Here is a 20,263-nt window from a genome sequence, read left to right as displayed (position 1 = left end):
GACCTGACAGTGGGCGACTCCTGTGACGTAAACACGAAATTCGACACATCAGTTGCAGGTGTGCAAACGTCGTCATATAGCTCCACGTTGACTCCACAGACCTTAATGAGCATTGCCTGTACATAAAATCATAACCCACTTGTTCACACAAATGTTTGATACAATGATTTACTGGCAGGATTCTGTTGTGTTTGCGTCAATGATGGTAATGTCCAAGATAACGTGGCGATAACCTTACCTCACTGGTGTGCGCACTTGCATTGTTTCCGGGTGAGCTCTGCAGTGATTGGCTAATTGAAGAAAAGGGGCTTTTAATTCATTTTTGTTTTATCGGATATAAATAATGTTTAATGGATTAAAATTCCTGGCCATTCCTTTCTGTGGGGAGTTTGCATATACTCTCTTGCCCTGCGACTCTGAACAGGATAATGTGGTATAGCTGTAACATTCATCGTCGCGGGTGTGGGGGACCATTGCTTTTTCCTGTAGGTGCATATCAGAATATTTGACTCAATTGTAAATGACTTAGATACAGTGATACAATTATATTCATTATTAAACACTTTTATTGAGATATCCATCTGACATGTGATGAGCAAGAATGAAATAACAGCAATTAGAGGCTTTCCAGAGGAGGTGAGTCTTTAATCTGTTGAATAGTAATCTAGAATTCAACGACCACTAACTTCAATGCGGGAGTTTGCAGATGTGGCACCTCTGCGCAGTGTAATGTTCTATCAGTCCACTGGGTGTCAATGGCAGCCGACAATTCAGTCAGCTGACACGTTTAATTCATAAAAACAGACTTGTTAGAAAGCATTGCTGAAGCTGCCATTCATATCAGCAGAGGTCAGAATAAATATCTTGTGATTTACCGACACCAACACAATGAAAGCAGATGATCCCATTAAAACCACACACAATATATTCAAGAATTGGTCCAAAACAATTGTAATAGATAAATTAAAAGAAAAACACGCAGTAAAACAAATTGCTTTTTAATTTAAACCTAAAAGACTCACAAAGCATTACAAAACAACATGAGATACTTAACAAGAAACAAATACTTCAATAAGTATTAGAAATATTTCAATAAGACAAATCCTCATTAATACACTTCTGACTTCATTAACTCATGTTGACTTGTCCTGATGTCCTGTACTTCCACTATTTGTATGGCTCTGCGCATGATGACTAGATCACATCAGTGGTTCTCAAACTCGGGGGCAGCACCAGTGGGCGGCACCAAGTCCAACTTGGTGGCAAATATTGATCCAGACCAGAATTTCAGAATTGAACAAGCATGAGAAGAATTATGCTTTTGATTGCATATTAATTCCCACAGATGTTATTAATTACAGGGGGGGGGCGATAGCTGATTTACATCTCACTTATACTCGGTGTGGGTTTTCTAATTTGCAAAACAGAAAAATAAAATCACATTCTTGCACACATGAATTAGTGAATCTCTTTACAAAGTTGACTGAAGAACAAGCATCACAATCTTGGCCTCTGCTGTTGTTGGAGGGGTTTTTTTGTGTGTTTTTTTTTACATTTTCAAATGGAATTTTTACATGCTCTATCAGATCAACAAGCAAAATGGACAGCATTATTTATTAATCGGGTAAGTCGTTGGTCACCAAGCTCTGTGGTCCACACTCCAGTCAACATTTCCATCACAAATCCATTGTGTGCAGATAAAGGAGTCAGTAAAGCCATCTGACATGTGATGAGCAATGAGAAAAACTTTTGTCTCATGACTAATCCAGGCAACTACTTCAATTTGAGGTTTCAGTCCAAAGTTAACTACCTGCTGGTCTTTGTCTTTCAGGTTCATCCCCAAACCATCATCAACTGTGATATATATGGTAGCAGGTATAATACAGTGGTACTATATATTTATTGATGTTAAATGACAGAAGGTGTGTTCAGTAATGTACCAAACAATAACCGGGTCATGGCCAGATGTAGTTCTTTCATACATTTTCATTAACATTATGCAAATGTATGAACAAAACAGTGGTTTTAAACAATAAATAGCTTTTATCTTATTTCAGTGAAGCTGTGAACAGAAAAAAAAGCTACTTCACAATGATCTGTTCATTCTTATTTCAAGTGTGCATGTTTGTATTTTCTTACTTTTAATCCCAAACATCACAGCACATCATTGGCTCCTTTTTTATGAAACACAAGTCAGTAACAAAAGAATACAAACAAAAGGGTTAAAATCCTACATACTATATTTAAGCTGCAACTTCACTACACTTCCTCTATACTAGGGTTAATTTTAGACTCACTGCTTTTTTGTTGATATGATTTTATTAATTTTGTCCAACCTGAACTATACATACACAGCAATTATGTACAAATAAATTCTGTTTACTAAAGTTTGACAAGAACTTGGGAACATTTGGAGACATTTGGAAAGGTCTCTCTTCAACTATTATCCTTCAGACCTTAATATTCTCATCAAAAAATATCCGGCAGAAGAAGATCAGTGTGGAGCTAAAAGTGGACCCACGTTTCATCTAAAATCAGCAAAAAAGCCTTGTTATGGAGCGACCAAGGCATCAATGTGATTCAACCCAGTGACGCATATTTGACGTGCATTTGGACATAGATATGACCTCATGTTTATGTGATTCTAAATCTTGCACAATGTACCAAGCTGTCAAATGTATTACTATGCTTTACATGTTTTAGAATCAATCATAAATGAAAGAAGAAAAGAGGCACTTGTTTGTAAAACTGGCAATGCACTGTGATTCTAAATTCGGATTCTATATTTTAGCAAAACAAAAGTACCAGAAGATGTCAAAATGAAGAAGGGCATATAGCAATTTGGTTGTTTTCTTTAATGTGTATGAGGGACAACAAATGTGTAGCTTTATGTGTTTATAGGTAAACTGTCTGGCTCTGAAAATGTGACCTTAAGATATCAAAATGTGTAGTGGATGCCTTTAATTGTAATCCCCCCAAAAAATCAAACAGTTAAACAAGAACATGCCCACACACATTCATTGAGGAATATTGTTTGTATGCCTACGCGTCACAGTTCCAAGTGAAACATTTGAATAGCCTCTACAAAAGCCTATTGTGTTTATTTGCGTTTCCTGAGCACCAGGTACATGAGGCCGCTGATTAGAGTCATGGGGAAGCTGATCCACGCCAGGATATAAGAGACGCCGTAGGAACCGTCCCGGAGGCTGGCGACGTGAAAGGTCTTTTTCTCAGCCGTGTAGATGGACGCAGCGATCATCACACAGAGAGCTACCGGGAGAGAGGAGACGAGTACAAATTGATTGGTTTAATTTGCACAATCCTGCGTAGTGCAATATATTTGGAACACATGTCTGTATGTGCCAAACAATGGAAATCCACTAAGCAAAATGCTGTATAAGTATTTTTTTTTTGTACATTGATATCCTCCTGCAGTCTTTGTTATTGTTGCATTTTGGCATCATGTTGGCTGGCATCATCATGCTATGGGACTGAGGATCTGGATATCGTTAATTTTATAAATATTATCAGTCAACCTGATGACTAATAACGCTATCTTCACATTAAAAACTGTTTCATAGTCAGATAATTTATGAATATCATCTTCAAAACCCTTAAATGCATCCAGTTGAGGACCACTGCAGCCTGTTGCTGCCAGTGCTGTACTGAACACTGCAGTGCTTTTTAATGCGACCAAAACTCTTGACCATACTAACATACATGTGTTATCATTCATCTTCTGTCTAATACATTTACATATGAGGATTAGGTGTAAATCAAATCTTGTTCCACAAGACCCTGAATTGGCATACAGAAAGTTGTATTTAAAGGTATAGTAGAGGATTTTCTTCTTCCGGGTGGATCATCAAAATAACTGGTCCTCCCAATTGTCAATCATTCTGGTGATATATGACGTAAGCCCGTCGTATGTGCTCGTCCCTGCGCGCAGCTCACTCCACACGGTTCTCATCATGCCGGTGGCCGACCCGACGCATTATTCTCGGACATTTTTACACAGTTTCACCCCCTCTGGTGCAAATCTTCTTGTAAAGTGAGCTTATGTGAGCGATGCCGACTTGTGACTTGTAAACAGAGCGTGCACGAGGAGAACTGGGCTCATGCATGTCTCTCGCACGCGTTTTAGTAGGCGTTCCGTCTCGGGAGCAGGTACAGCGTTGCGCATGCGCATTTTTTTCAAACGGTGGAGAGGGCGGTTCTTTCCTAAAATTCATGAAAATCCTCCTGTATACCTTTAAATATTGTAATTTAATATCTAATAGTAACTCATTTTCATTAGTCTAATACATGAACACCTAATCTCACATTCATTGTGACTATATTTGAAATTGGAAGTTACTCTTGCATTTAGTTAACATGAAATCCTTGAAATAATTTCAGTTGATAATATTTCAGTTTCAGAATGTTGCATTCCGTTCCACCGATCCATCAGATGACTTACTTTCAGAGTCTTAATGACTGTTGTATAAAGACACCTTCATATTACCTTCATGAAAATATGCCCCTGATGACCTTCTGAGATGTGGTGATCAAGTTGCTTATAGTCTGTCCTCAATGCATTGTCATTTATGCTGTACAACATTTTGATCCAGAACATAACACTCCAACTGCAATCTAAGTAAATAAAATATACATTTTAAAAACCTAAATACCCTTTCCTCACAAAAATCAAATGTGTATATTTCACCCACAGGCCAAAAGCTGGATGATGGCTGTGAAGATGAATCTCTCTCCCTGCTTGATCCTGAAGAGCTGGAGGATGAAGACGAAGAAGCTGACACAGCATAAAATGGTTGCCAGGATCATGGAGGCCTGAACTGCCTGCAGATAGGCTGAGGAGAAAGAAGGGAGAGAGAGGTGCCTTTTATACAGCCGCAAAATTTACACACGTGTAGGTGACATGCAGCCGAACGCAGGCTCACCTGCTTCAGTGGAATGGCTGTTGTACACAGGGTAGCAGGTGGAGTTGCAGGAGTACCACAGATCAGTGTAGATTACATCACGTCCAGCTGGCGACACCACCCACCACGCCTGCACCAAGCAGCGACACATGGTTTAAAAAAAAAATCTCTCTGCTCTCTGTCAAAAAGAATCATTTGGTGTGGACTCACATTGTGAATGGTGGCAACAAACAGCAGTATGGCTGCAGTCAGATGGAAAAGGATAATGAGAGCAAGGACGATCAACATGGCTGGCCCTCGGTCTGGTCAAGGCCCTTTAAATCACTGTAAATGTCTTCTCTGGTCTTATGGTCAATCTGCAGGTAGAGCGTTGAAGCTTCGGGCTGGACTGCTTCTGTGTGGTTGTCAGGCAGGTGGGTTTGTAGGCTGCTGTTCAGAAGTGGATCAAAGTCTCTCACAGGCAAATGATCTGTTTGGAACAACATATACGTTAATAACACACAACCACATGAGATCCGTTTTTTTTGTTTTTTGTTTTTTTAACACCAGCTAACACTGTTTAAAAAAAGAAATATATTATCAACTATAAGTATTTTCGGGTGGACAGTCTATAGTACCCTATACACTAACTGCATGTTTTCTCAACCCACATAAATAATACAGAAAACTTCAACCGAGAAAACTAAATATACAGTATGTATGTTATGTGCATCTGGAGTCAATTATCAGGAAAGAGTATTTAAAGACAAAAATGCATTTTAGCCACAAAGAATTCACAACTACAGAAAATGTCCATGCTGTAACTATATCTATGCCACAGTATGTGTATGTGTACATTTGTAACTGAGAAAGAGACTGTGTGCACAGCTTGTAAATACATGTTTACATCATGTGGGAGTGTGTTTATTCCACAGACACTGAAGGCCTTAATCCAGACTGTGATCCCTCCATACATGAGAGGAGTTTAGGGTTTACATTTTTCCAAGGTGTTTTGTGATCTCTCTTGTCTCCATTCTACATTCTCAGTGAACAAGATTATAGCATTTTATTGCACCACATCAAGTTGAAGCGATCTTTCTAATTTAGTACCAGGATGTAGTTTTTAAAAACATTTCATCACTGAAGTGAGAGTTGTCTCCCTTTGGGAAGCAGTGGTGATATTCACAATTATGTGTTTAATCTCATTGTTTACTCAGACACTGGTTTTGATTGTGCAGCTTTCCACTTCAAGTAGCTCTTTTTCTCTTGTTTGTGCAAAACAAGCCTCTGAATTTAGTCATTTTTACATGATCAAAATGCTTTAGAGGCGAGATTTCATTAACACATGAATTTAATGTAAAAAGCAATAAAGAGATAGTTAGCTCTCCGCTCTAAAAAAAAAAATTGCTCTGTCAGCATTGTTCAGTTACTCCACAGCAAATGGTTACACTGATTTGATTGCATAAACTACAGTTTTTCTCTCTTGTGAACAGATTTTTACAGACTTTCACATCTGTTTCACCACGTAATACCACTGAAAACAATAGGATTAGCGTGTGATGTATGTGTACATTGTTATGCATCAAACTGTAGCTTCACTATCCAGTAAAGGCTAATAAAACAAAATTGGAGCGCACGTGTAGCACATATAGCACATATAGACATATGACTCTGATTTCTGGAACTGTACCCCCCACCCCTACACTTCAGATGCTGAGAAGGCAGAGACACAAACATTGTAAAGTATGTGTGAGTGAACCACACACACACACACACACACACACACACACACACACACACACACACACACACACACACACACACACACACACACACACACACACACACACACGCAGGCAGACAGCAGAGGAATTAGTCTCCGCCGCCAAAATGGAGTCACAGTAAAAACAGCCTCTCACTGCCAACAGGAAGCGGGGGGCCATTTTTGTGTGCAAGCATTTGGATGTGGGGTGTGCCAAAGGATAGGTCCGCCCTGTCTGAGATGGGGGAGGGGAGAAGGACTAGAGGGGGCATCGGGGTGAATAGTAAAATAGAGCTTCAAAAATGACAAAAGTTAACTATGTATAGGTTGCAATGTAAACAGCAACACCTTCTTAATCATCTTCCATGTGTGATTGCCCTTACCAAAAAGAAGTACATTCAAGTATACTTCAAGTATACTAAAAATCAAGGTAGTATACTTCAAGTTTACTTTAAGTGTACTTATCAGAAGTATACTTTACCAAGTACATTTTAAGTATACTAATAATTATACTTATATATATACTTATTCTAAAGTTTACTTACATTTAGACTATACTTGTACTTGACTATACTTATCAGAAGTATACTTTACCAAGTACATTTTAAGTATACTAATAATTATACTTATATATATACTTATTCTAAAGTTTACTTACATTTAGACTATACTTGTACTTGACTATACTTATCAGAAGTATACTTCACCAAGTACATTTTAAGTATACTCATAATTATGCCAATGTTATATATGTATATACTTATACTAAAGTTTACTTACATTTAGACTACACTTGTACTTATCAGAAGTACATTTCACCAAGTAAAGTTTAAGTATATTAAAATTTAGGCGATACTTTTATACTTATATGTATACTTACACTAAAGTTTACATTTAGATAATACTTGTTCTTGAGTATATCTTATTAAAATGAAATATGACAAGATATAAAACTATTTGCAGTTGTATTTTTGACTGTAGCCCATTTAATATATTTTCACATTTGCTAGATTGTTTCTGTACTATACTATACTGTAAGATAATCCAAATCATATCGATCCGATATTTGACTTTTTTGGCAAAAGGTCAGTATGTATGTGGCTTATAAGTTTATAGCCTAAGTGAACCTGGTGTTTCTCATAGTCTACATAGTGTCATAACCTTTTTTTTGTTTATTTCAAACAACTTCCAACCCTTAAATGGCACATATAACCACCTATTTTATAACAATGGAAAAAGGAGAAAAATAACTTATCAGGTAGTTTATTAATGCTCATAAAATGGGAACATTTATTAAAGACAATGAGCTCTTTCAATCCCGTTCATATGGATTGGCAGAGGTACAACATACAGTTTATCAGTCTCAACAACAACACATTTCTTTAATATCTTATAAGGGCAAATGACATACACATTTCCAGTCTTAACTTCATGAATGAAAGTACTCTCTACATCAATCTTTGAATCTTTACACAATGGCCTGTTAGATTTACTCAGCTTCTCTACCAACACACAAGAATGTTTGCTACATGCACAGTATCCCGGGTTTTCATGTGCACACTTTTCTTTAAAGATAACCGAGTCATTAATTAAACACAATTTACCATCATTCAAAGATACAGCACTGTTGAATCTTTTTTTCAGCCGTTCATAGACTTTCAGACTGTGAAACAAAACAGCTGTAACCAAAATACGCCTGTAATACCAGAAGCAGTTACTTAGATTTTCACATAGTTTTCCAATGGCAAGCCCATGTGAAGCTGGGATGTCTACCTGCCATGGAGGATGACCAAATCCTTATACCCTATAACAAGAATAAAGATTCCTTTTTTCAGGTGTTCATCTGCATCAAGTATCACATACACGGGGACAGTCAGCTCTAATGCCAAGGTATTTCAAACAGCATTCACAATAAAAGTGTACTTCATATGTAGATGAGCTTCCAAATTCTTTTTGGAACAGGTAATTGGAGGATGGGATCAAACCAGGAAAGGCAATGTTGAGCATTTCAAGCAAATGAGTCACTGCTTCACCAGTCAAATTGTGCCACAACTGGAAGGACAGGAGCATCAGTAGTCTCTCCTTTAGTTCCCGGAGGACCAGGATACAAGAGCTTGTCACCAGCATCTTCCCCATCTTCATTGACCTAGACAAGAGAGTACACCCAAAATGTTAGTAGTTGACATATTTAAAGTTTGGGCAAAAAACGTTTTTCTTGAATTACCAATCCCACAGAGCCACTCGATTAAAACAAACACTAATAAAATATTTTTATACATCATATTTTCAAATCCCAAAGCATAGTATGACTCCTAACTTTGCTGAAATATAAGTTTATTGAACACATATGATAAAGCATGCCCCTCATGTGTTATGTGTTAGGTATAATTAAAGAAACCAGGCGGGTTTTCGTAAGGTACACTTTCTAATGCTTGTATATTAAAGAGGGTCTAACTTTGATTGACATCCCATAAGCATCAGAGCCAAAGGCGAGGTTACGACTGAACTACACGCCCGGCCAGGGTCAAGTCTACAATGAAGATCCCGCCCATATGCCTTCTTCTCGGGGGAGGGGGGTCACTTTGTGAACATATTAGACAAAAAGCCTGCGACATAAATAAAATAAAAAAGTATGGGCGTATTTTGTTCACTTTGCTTCAGAGTAAAAAACAAAGTAGGCTACACAGTTGCAAGACAACAGTAACCTGTCGTTCATAACTTACCTTTGCTTCCTTGCATCTGTTCCGTGTTCTTTTCGGGATTTGTTCTGTGCCATCCTCCAAGTACTTCTTGTACGGTCCCGAACGTTTTGCCATGATTTCGCTACAAAAATGTACCACGAGCCTCCATTACGCTTCACGTTTCTTCTCTCTGCCTTCTCATTTCCCAGCATTCATTTCGACACGGTAGTCTCGCGGTACTACACGTAGTGCGACCCACGTTCGCTGCATAGAGATCTCGCGATAGCTCATTCGCGCTCCTTCAAACGTTCGCGCGCTTGCAGGTGAAGGAAAAAAGAAAAGAAAAACGGGAGCTCGTCGACGAGATAGGTGTGTTAAAACCTTGATATGGCGTATGCTATTTATTACTTTAAAGACAAGGCTGTAGAGGTGGGACCAATACAATGGATGAAGGAGGACGACCAAAAACAACTGTCATCCAAACCTTTTAACGAGTGCCCTAATCTGGAGGATGGAGATGGCTGGTTGAACGTCAAGTGGACAGGCGGACGTAAGGGGGAAAAAGACGGCCAAAGGACGTTTCCAGCGAAGATTTTAATGATCAGCGGTCAGTATATGTGTGATTTATCTTTTATATATTTATTTAAGTAAAATACCTTTCCAGAAAAAAATATGTTACAACACCGCGTATTCGGCTTATTACACGGTTTTTGTCAAGTCAATTGCACTTTTGGGCTGAAATCAAGGCCTTAAATGTCATTATAAAGCATTAAATTGCATTCAAACTGGCATAAATGTAGATTTCTGGGAAAATTATGACATTGCTCAATAATTTTTACTGTTTAAGTTAATCAAATATACCAATATGATTGTCTAAAGTTATATGTGTGAACAGTTTATCAAGTTTATGGTGACGTTTTCTTGCGAAAAATTTGAGTTGACATATTCATTATTGTGCATTTTTGTGTCTCATTGCACTCTTTTAATGTTTCTCATAGACAATTACACTGACCTGTGTAAAAAGAGAGAGGACTTCATAAAAGGAGAAGATATCTGGAAAAGACCAAACGATAATGAGAAACGAAAGAGAACGGCCAACAGCAAGTGGATGGAGAAAGAGCAAGAGACCGAAAGGCATTCAAAACAGGTAAAACATTATTAAAAAAAAAAAAAGTATGACTACATACAAAGCTCTATAACCGATTAATCATACACCTCATGTCATGAAAATGAAAAGTAAATCTTTCCTATATTCAAGTGATTTTTGAGTCTCTCATGTCATCTCTGTATGGTCTGAGACTGCACATGCAGCGTCTCCAGCAACATGGAGCTGCCTGTGGAGACCTCTGTAAATAATGCAGATCGACATACACAGCAGCCCGCATTGGCTGATGCCGATACACGTAAAAACTACAAAAATCGGCTGATAATATCGGCCGGTCACTCATACTTTCCAAATACTAACATGCAAAATATCTATTTGGCAGCAAAAGACAAAAAAAGCATCCTCATCCTGTCCTGCAAAAGAGGCTGCAAATCAAATGATTGAAGAGTTGAAGAAGGATCTCATGGAACAGCAAGCTTTGGAGGTAATTTGTATATTTTTTGTTTAATTTAGGAAATAATCTAGCAATCTATTGGGGCTGCTAGTAGTTTATATCGGCGACCTTGCTGTGCTTATCTTCGGCAGAGAAACGCTGGCTTGCTCAAGTTTGACCGGAAGACAGTCAGCAGCACATAAAGATGTGGAGTCCAAGCCACAACTTGATGCTGCAAAACTTGATGCCATTGTTGGTGAGTGTACTTAACTACTTTTAAATATCAAAATAAATTGTACTAACACGTTACACCGTTGCTTAGTTCTCCATTGTTGTTTTGATGCAGCACGGGAGGGAAAGGGTTACGTCTGCAGAATCAGTAAGGAAAACTGCAGCAAAAAGCAAAAAAAGGTGTGAGGAATTCACCTGTGAGTAGCTACAAAAGCTTTCCACATAAAATCATGTGTTGGTAACTGTGTGTGTAAAGGAGCAGCGAGGACAGGAAGGAGGACAGGAGACATGCAGACGTTATCCTAGAGCCACAATTTGAGAGCCACTGGTCTAAACCAGGAGGATCAAACTGCCATGTGGACTTCTGGAGGTCGTCAGGAAAATATCAATGATACAATATTAGGAGTTCACTAAAATAGTTGCACTTTTCTATTTTATTATTTGACTATTTATAAACGTATACACATATATATCAAAAGTACCAATGGATGGTTTTCTGATGGAAATCTCACGTTTCTTTCATTGCATACAAAATCTAAGACCATTTTAAGCATTTCAAAGTGCACTAACTTTAACTTTGTACATCCAGACATTTTGACTTGCTATAAAGAAAAGTGTTAAAAGATAGAAGTCTTGTCTAAAATTAATAAACCCTGCTGCTTGTTTTGCATATTTGACAATCGATACCTTTTTCCATCATGGGTGTACAGTTAAAGCATTATATGCTTACCTATTGTTAATTAATTACATCAAAATTAACTTATCTATTGTGATCAATCAAATTTTAAAAGTCTGCTTAATCTGATATTCAAAAAAATGATTCACAGCAGTATTATTAATTGAAGTATGAACTGTTAAGATTTTGTGGTGTCAGAGTTCACCTAACAGTGCAAGTGTTAATTTCTTTTTGTGTGTGTGTGTGTTCACAGGGCATGCTCAGTCCAAGTTTCCATCTATGAGCGTTCAAGATGTGAGAAAAATAATAAGAAAGAAATGCAACAATGAAAACTTCAAAAAAGCATCAACAAGCAAGCAAGTAATGCTTAAAACAGACAATTAAAACATGTTCAGAATAGTTTGTGTTCTCAAGTTTGTTTCCTCCTGTTGAACAAATCTGTTGTTATAATGTTCAATTTCTACAATTCTCTATATGTTGAATAAATGTAAACAAAATTGCTTTGCTGTTTTCTTAACTTTATTTTCTCAGCATAAAGGTGAAGTATCACGAAGTAGTGGACTTGAAATGTATTGGTAGTAATAGTAATACCAAGTTTAACTTTAAGTATACTGTAAAGTATACTTTCAAAGAGAGAAGTATACTCAATTTTATCAGAAGTACACTGGAAGTAAACTTAAAAGATTACTTTAAGTATACTTTTGGCATACTTTAAAGTATACTTGTAGTATACTACAAGTGGGCCAATTTAGTCCCAAGGAGTACACTTGTAAGTATCATTACTTTAAGTATACTGTAAAGTATACTTTCAAAGAGAAAAGTATACTCAATTATATCAGAAGTACACTACAAGTAAACTTGTATTATTACTTTAAGTATACTGTAAAGTATACTTTCAAAGAGAAAAGTATACTCAATTATATCAGAAGTACACTACAAGTAAACTTGTATTATTACTTTAAGTATACTGTAAAGTATACTTTCAAAGAGAGAAGTATACTACAAGTAAACTTGTATTATTACTTTAAGTATACTGTAAAGTATACTTTCAAGGAGAGAAGTATACTACAAGTAAACTTAAAAGATTACTTTAAGTATACTGTAAAGTATACTTTCAAAGAGAGAAGTATACTACAAGTAAACTTAAAAGATTACTTTAAGTATACTGAAAAGTGTACTTTCAAAGATAAAAGTATACTCAATCATATCAGAAGTACACTACAAGTAAACTTAAAAGATTACTTTAAGTATACTTTTGGTATACTTTAAAGTATACTTGTAGTATACTACAAGTGGGCCAATTTAGTCCCAAGGAGTATACTTGTAAGTAAACTTCTAGTGCAAATATAAGTATACTTGGTAGAGTATACTATGTATACTTAAGTACACTTGATATTACATACTTGAAGTATACTTCTTTTTGGTAAGGGTGACCACTAAGACCAATTTCAAACTATATTAGATCACTATTATTGGGAAACCAAATGGATTATACACATGGCTGATTGTTTCGTAGAGGAAATGTGTCACAATTGGTGCACATGTGGGACTTATTAAAGCTGGATTTTGCCTTTTCAGAGATTCAAATAAAATCAATGTTCAACTTTTATATGAAACATATCCATGGGACTCAGACTTGCGGTTCGACGTTAAAGAGCAATGCTTCTGCTCACAGCGTGTTGTGAGGAGGGGAAGTTTATGAAGACTGTTTGGCTGAGATAAATCAGCATTTTAATTTGGTGAATCCTCAGCACTCCACCTCTCTGGCAACTGAGTCTAATCTGACCTGCAGGAACATTCTTTGGAGCAGTAAATAATCTCTGACACACACACACACACACACACACACACACACACACACACACACACACACACACACACACACACACTCACACACACGTAGTGGATCTTCTTCTGTCTTAAGTCATCTTCTCTCAATGGAGAGAGAGAGAGAGCGAGAAGGAAAGAGGAGGAGCAAGTGAGCAGGGAGGAGATGGAGGGCAAAGGAAATGAGAACCTATTGGAGGATAATTGAGGGAAGAGAGGAAAAACAAAAACATGAGCATAAACACACGTACGCAGACACACACAAAGAACATTTAAAACCAGAAAAAAAACAGAAGTCTGCCACATCAGGCCTTGCAGGCATACTTGAGATGATTAAAGTAAGTTTAAACAATGTGGACAGGGAACACGATGACGAGATATTGTTTTTGTAATTATGTACACAAATCCCTTTACGCTGGTTGTGGAAAAATAAACCCATTACTTCAATTATCCAGCAAGTTATCATTGTATACAAGTTCAATTATGCCAAAAATAGAAGTAACTGCAGTTAAAAAAGCAAAGAAGCTGATGTTGAACAATGTTGAACAACCTGACCATTACTTTGCCTTTACTGAGCTGATGTAACATTACAAATATAATCCTTTCAAAATAGGGAGTGTACTTAATTTTATGCCGAACAAACAGCTCTGAAAGCTAAAACACACACCTTCCGCAGACAAACAGACACACACTTAGTGCTAATGGGAACGTGTGAAAGCTCTGACAGTGACAACCAAGCAACAGCTGCACACATCACATGCATGTTGTATATATTAGTCCTGCTACGCTGGTATGCATGACATGAAGATTTCACAGATCTTCATGCCTTGTCTATTATAGTAGACCCACACACACACACACACACACACACACACACACACACACACACACACACACACACACACACACAAAGAAGTATGTCCCCCAGCTGTGGTGTGTCAATCAGAAAAACTGCTTAGAACTTGGTTTACGCTAATCATGAAGGACATCTGTGAATTATATGGATAAGTAAGGAACAAAAGAAATTTAAAAAAAAGAAAACAACCAGTAAGTCAAAGTGAGTGCACACTTCAAAATAGGTTTACGTTTTAGGTTTTTGAAACTCACTCAACACATAAATGTATGGAAAGACTGTATAAGAAAAATATATATATACATCAGTAAAGCTGTGCTTTTCAGCATCATCAGCAGGAGAGAAAAAAAACATTAGTCATTTTGTTATGTGTATTATACTGTGTTTTATTTGAACCTGACATGACACGTTTATCAAGTTTTTGAAATACTGGCTAATTGCTGAGACCAAAAACAAAGAAACACACACACACACACACACACACACACAGACAGACAGGCAGAAATACAGCCATTCCTCCTCTCCACTCAGCCTTATAATAGGAGACTGGGGGACTCAGTGACCGAGCGCTGGTGTGTATGAGTGTGTGCGTATGTCGACTGATTCCCTTGCATGGTGGAAAATGCTGACTTTTAATGTTTCTTTTCTTTCTTTTTTTTTACTCTTTCATAAAACACAAAGCCACAACTGGGCCTCCAAAGCTCACTTCCCCCTGTCTCTCTTCCTCTGTACCTCTCTGAGTCGCTCCTTTGCTTTCTGTCTTTGTCCATGGAAAAATGACACTGAAAAAAAAAGGGGGGGGGGGCTTCCAGTTGAGCCCTCTGGCCCCTAACACAGCGATTTGACATTCATTACTAAGGGATGGTTGAATCCTTCTTTCTGCTTGTATCCAAAATATTCAAAGCGCTGGTTTAATCTCATGTTACATTTTTATAGCTCTGAGACGTTCATTTATTTTTATTACCGATAGTCCGGAATGTTAACGACTTTCAGCAAATCTAACCAAACAGATGACTTTCTCGCCGTTGTGATAGGTGGCTGTTTTTTTCTCGTTGGAATGAGACTGTGCATGTGTTGGAAATGAAGTATTAGAAGGGGATCCGGAATAACACGTATAATTTTACAACTTCCTCTCTGCTGTGTCTTGTATTGATGCAGAGCCCAAAGAAATGCAGGAAAGAACCTCATTCAACTAAAAAAAAAAAAAAAAAGATCATGTGTTCCCGTTTAAAATCCAGTAACAACCGGCACCTCGGATTTAGGCTCAATTTTTGTGTTTGAGAATAAACCACCATGCCCATTCTTTGCCTTCAGGTATGTGCACATTACTTTAATTTGTGGTAATAGGAAAAAAAGTGTGTGTTTACACATTATCCACAGCCAGGCTACAGCTTATTTTTAGAGACAACACAAAAGGCACATCTTTCCTGGAGCAGAGCCAGAGATCAAACAAAGAAATGTTTGGGAAGAGCATACAAAAAAAAAAATGAACTGTGGAGGTATACGCATGCAAAAATGTACACACACTTATAGTTTGGTTTCAGAACATAAAAGCTGTCACATCAGAGGCCATGGAGTTTGTACAGAAACTTTAACATAACTGGATTACCCAGTGCAACAGCTATGACCCTTTACATTCTGGGATTTCCAGAAGCCTTGAATGCATATAACAGGCCATCTGGAGACCAATAAAGCCTAAAGAAGAACTCGATGAGGATACTAAGCAATGTACACAACTTTACTAATAGTTGGACAAAGAATACAGGGTGACCAGAGGACGGGTCACACGATAATGATATGCTTTTTGTCCCAATTCAAAGAGCTATTTCAATAAGCAAAGCTACTCCCAAAGATAATGTGGGAAATATCTGCCAGTATTGGAAACCATTGGCTGTCCATCCCACTATAATTCAGCTTTGTTGACAGCCAATATTCCATATTTTGCAGTTGGGTGAGCTTTGTTCACAACTCAGATTCAGATGGTATTTTGTTGGTGCTCTGTATGTCTTTTGTGCCATAACTAGGAATGAAACCCTGGTTCCTTGCACTCAACATCAAGACCGGATACACCATCAAGAAGGACTTTGCACATGACAGCTAATACATTTTTGAAAAGAGTAATTTTTTTTTTTTCACATGCATTTCAACCAACATACTCTATTTTCTTCCCGCTTACATGCAGACTGTTTCCCTATTGAAACCCGAGCCAGCCATTAATGGAGTGTAAACTGAAACCAGAACATGTTTTGCACCTGTAATCATTAGTGGCCTCAATAAAAAGTGGGGGGAAAAAAAAAAAAGAAAAGAAAACACGACCCAATAAGATCTGGGCAGGAGGATGGGGGATCGAACAACTGGTTATCAGTATTGTTTGTGTAAAACTTTAAAAAGTGAGAATCCAACAAACTATGACTCATGGTGAATCCCTGGAAAAACATACTGACTGACTGCAGGAGGAGAATATCTTCAGATAAATATTTAAAACTCCCCTTGGAACATGTTGGATATTCAATTTTATGTCTGACCTGCTCTTCATAGCTCTTTATCGCTTTCCTATTGTAGCGCTATGACTTCGTTTGTTGTTTTAATCTCCCACTATTGATTACATAGTTTGTAAATGTAAGAATTGCAATATGTGAACTGATGCTTTTTCCTGACATGCTAAGCTAATTTTAGTTATTGGGGAGTTTTCATTCACAAAATGTATTCTTGTATCAAGTTGGCTAAATTACTTTTTTTTTTTTAATAATTTACATGAATGTTGCAAGACTCCAAGCACCAGAAGTCAAATAAATCACAATTGAAACACACAGACTAAACATGTGGTCCAAATATGCTTCCACAAATATAGTTTTAACACAATTAACCCCAAAGGATGGCAAATGATCACAAAGCAATTTAACGTGCTCACAAGTTACTTTTTTCCTGCTGGGTTTAAGCACTTCCTTCGGACAGAGGAATTCTTTCATGTTGGACATTAACACTGTTTTTAGGTCTGGTTTCTCTCACATTCCTAATGTGACAGTGCTGAGTAATGACTTCCACATGGTGCAAAGATGTTGCCCAACACCTGAAAAAGATGTGAAAGAGCCATCCGCTCACATCTCCATTCCAGTATATTTATTTATTAACGCCTCATTGGTCTTCTATTTGCTCCTCATCTCACTGTCACTTCACACTTGTTTTTGTATTATTTTTGTCTGTCAGCAGGCCCTTAAAACAGCAACCCCACTTTCTGAGCCCCCCCCCTATCACATATCACACACCTCTCCTCCTGCTGCTGCAAACACTACCATAGTAAATTCTTTTGAATTAACGCTCTGTGCAGGGGTGTCACAATACATGACTGCAAATACAATCATAAGTGATTAAACTTCAAATGGACAAATTATTTGACGGCCAGTGATATTGATAAAACTTCTAATGCTTTAATTCCAACATATAGAGAGCCTCTTGCAACTCCCATTCCATGTTAAAATTGTGTAACGACACCAAGTTTTTGGTTAATCTACATGCAATAATGCTATTACTATAAGAAGAATGCATGCATAATGCCATCAGCACTCATGTGTTTGCATTCCATTCAGATAGGAAGAAAAAAGTTGTTATCACAAAAGGACTTCTCTCTTGCTACTTTTTGCTTGCATTTCCACTTTTCCTGAAAATGTTGGACTGAAATGCACAGTTGCACAAGAACAACACATGGTGACAGTCCCAGCATGAATTACACTTTTACATTAAGCATGTTGCAATTTGAATGGGGTTTGAATTCAAGTTTCCTTTTTTTTTCAGTTGACTTTACATTTGACCTGCAATTTGTGTTTTGTTCTTCTTTAAATTGTGCCCAACTGCAATGTAATTGAAAGAGTACTATCAAAAGACTGCAAGGTACTTGTCAGATTATATATTTCAAAAGGATAAAGGACCAATGTTTCTGGAGCTTCAATGCGACTCCATCATCTTTATCAGATACAGTCCATCTCCTATATCGTTTTATTGAACTTCGACAGTGGCTGGGGTCAATCCAAACACACACACACACACACACACACACACACACACACACACACACACACACACACACACACACACACACACACACACACACACACACACACACACACACACACACATTTCCATACATTTGTCATCACTTATCTGCATCAAATGCATAGTTTGACTGAAGAAGAAAAACTGGGTATCCGAGGAAAAACCATTCACAGGAAGCACATGCAAACTACACACAAAAGCCTGAACTGGATCCAGACCTGACCACTAACCTCTCCCCTTTAAAAGCCTGGACTACTACGCTGATGTCTCTAACCACACGAGGGCGCAGTCCACTGTAACAGTAACTGACTCACCTATAATGAAACGTACTTAAAGTTATGGCCACTAAAAAAACAGGTATGAATGGTGTGATTCTTTGCTCAGTGAAACGCACCATATTCAGCAAAACTTAGACAGAAAAATTAACAGGAATTAAGAAATAATGAAATATAAAGTTCAGTCCACTGAAAACATGAAACGTAGATGTTAGTCGGATTAAAACTACCTTGGTTTTTTTTTTCTTTTTTCTTTTCCCCAAGCCTGACGCAGAATGAAGCACTTTTAAATGAGCCCGAGGCGCACATTTCGGCACAGATAAATAACCAGTTTATCTATTCTTTATGTCACACTCATTACATTTCAGAGCATTAATTCACTGCACTTGGACTGACGGACAAAATACATGTTGACTGGTGACAGACGACGCCCCTTTCACTTCCAACTTCACAACTTGGGAGTTGTACAAAAATGTCCAGAAGAGGAAACACAACAGCAGGGGAGTCTTAAAGCTTCTCTAACGTGGATCATCAAACTCAGCCAAACCCATTCTACAGGCAGGCAGTGCATCTTTAATTTGACGTTTTGTAGGAAAATCTTATATTTTCCAGAAAAGTGTAGAATCTTAAAAAAATCTTTAAAACAGATAAAGTCAGTATGTTTATTGAAATCGGAGAAGAAAGGAAGTCCAGTGCAGTATTTAAAAATATGCAAACTAGAAATAAAATGCGCAAACAACAGAAAGATCACTTACCAAGCCTGGTCTGTGGATGAAAAAGATGTGTGAGCGCTTCCACAGAAAATGTGGATTGTAATTTTGGTAAAAGTGTGAGAAAACTAGGTTCCAAACGTGAGAAAGAGACAGCTGGAGATCCTGCTGGTAGTCCCAAAAAAAAAAAAAAACCCAACCCTCAAGTCAGAAGTTCTCCGTGCCGGAGCGCGTGTGGGAGGACCGAGACCTGGAGCTGGGTGTGGCTTTCAGTGTGTGTGTGTGTGTGTGTGTGTGTGTGTGTGTGTGTGTGTGTGTGTGTGTGTGTGTGTGTGTGTGTGTGTGTGTGTGTGTGTGTGTGTGTGTGTGTGTGTGTGTGTGTGTGTGTGTGTGTGTGTCCAAGCAGCAGGGCCTTGCATCAGTTTCCATATTTTTAAGGATTCAGAATTTATGAGAGACAGACCAAGAATCTAAATAGAAGAGAAGAATGTAGTGCTTGGTGGGAAAACTGGTCATCTTTGGAAGTCTGTTAGGAAGTTTGCTCACTCGGCAGGCAGACGGTGGAAGTGATAGGGAAATAAAGAGGCAGGAGAGGTCAGACGGAGAGGGAGACAAAAGGAAATGAAAGAGATAAAGGGGGATGAAAAGCCCAGTAGAGCAGGCCTTGAAGAATGGGGTAAATACTGAAAATGGGACAGGCGTATAAGTAATTTAAAATGACTGAGTCATGATCGCCATTTATTAGACTATTTTCTCAACCCA

General features: G+C 37.8%; 1 protein-coding gene across 1 annotated transcript; it reads right to left on the bottom strand.

The window, feature by feature from the left end:
• Window positions 1–629: 629 nt before the first annotated feature.
• On the bottom strand, window positions 630–19,684 carry emp2 (epithelial membrane protein 2). Its single transcript, XM_080510979.1, has 5 exons — window positions 19,547–19,684; window positions 5,130–5,388; window positions 4,941–5,049; window positions 4,710–4,850; window positions 630–3,270 (listed from the first exon to the last, which is right to left on the bottom strand). The coding sequence occupies exons 2-5, from the start codon at window positions 5,205–5,207 to the stop codon at window positions 3,101–3,103; spliced, it is 498 nt and encodes a 165-aa protein (XP_080367105.1). The 5' UTR covers window positions 5,208–5,388; window positions 19,547–19,684; the 3' UTR covers window positions 630–3,100.
• Window positions 19,685–20,263: the final 579 nt, after the last annotated feature.

This window comes from Blennius ocellaris (assembly GCF_963422515.1).
Source record: "Blennius ocellaris genome assembly, chromosome: 16".
Taxonomy (NCBI): domain Eukaryota; kingdom Metazoa; phylum Chordata; class Actinopteri; order Blenniiformes; family Blenniidae; genus Blennius; species Blennius ocellaris.
This window is presented reverse-complemented; position numbering and strand designations above follow the sequence as displayed.

Bases quoted from the DNA above. Each gene is read 5' to 3' on its own strand.
- emp2 (XM_080510979.1), bottom strand. From the start codon at position 5,207: ATGTTGATCGTCCTTGCTCTCATTATCCTTTTCCATCTGACTGCAGCC. The intron at 5,050-5,129 runs GTGAGTCCACAC...TGCTTGGTGCAG, and splicing joins TTGTTGCCACCATTCACAAT to GCGTGGTGGGTGGTGTCGCC. The intron at 4,851-4,940 runs GTGAGCCTGCGT...CTTTCTCCTCAG, and splicing joins CAGCCATTCCACTGAAGCAG to CCTATCTGCAGGCAGTTCAG.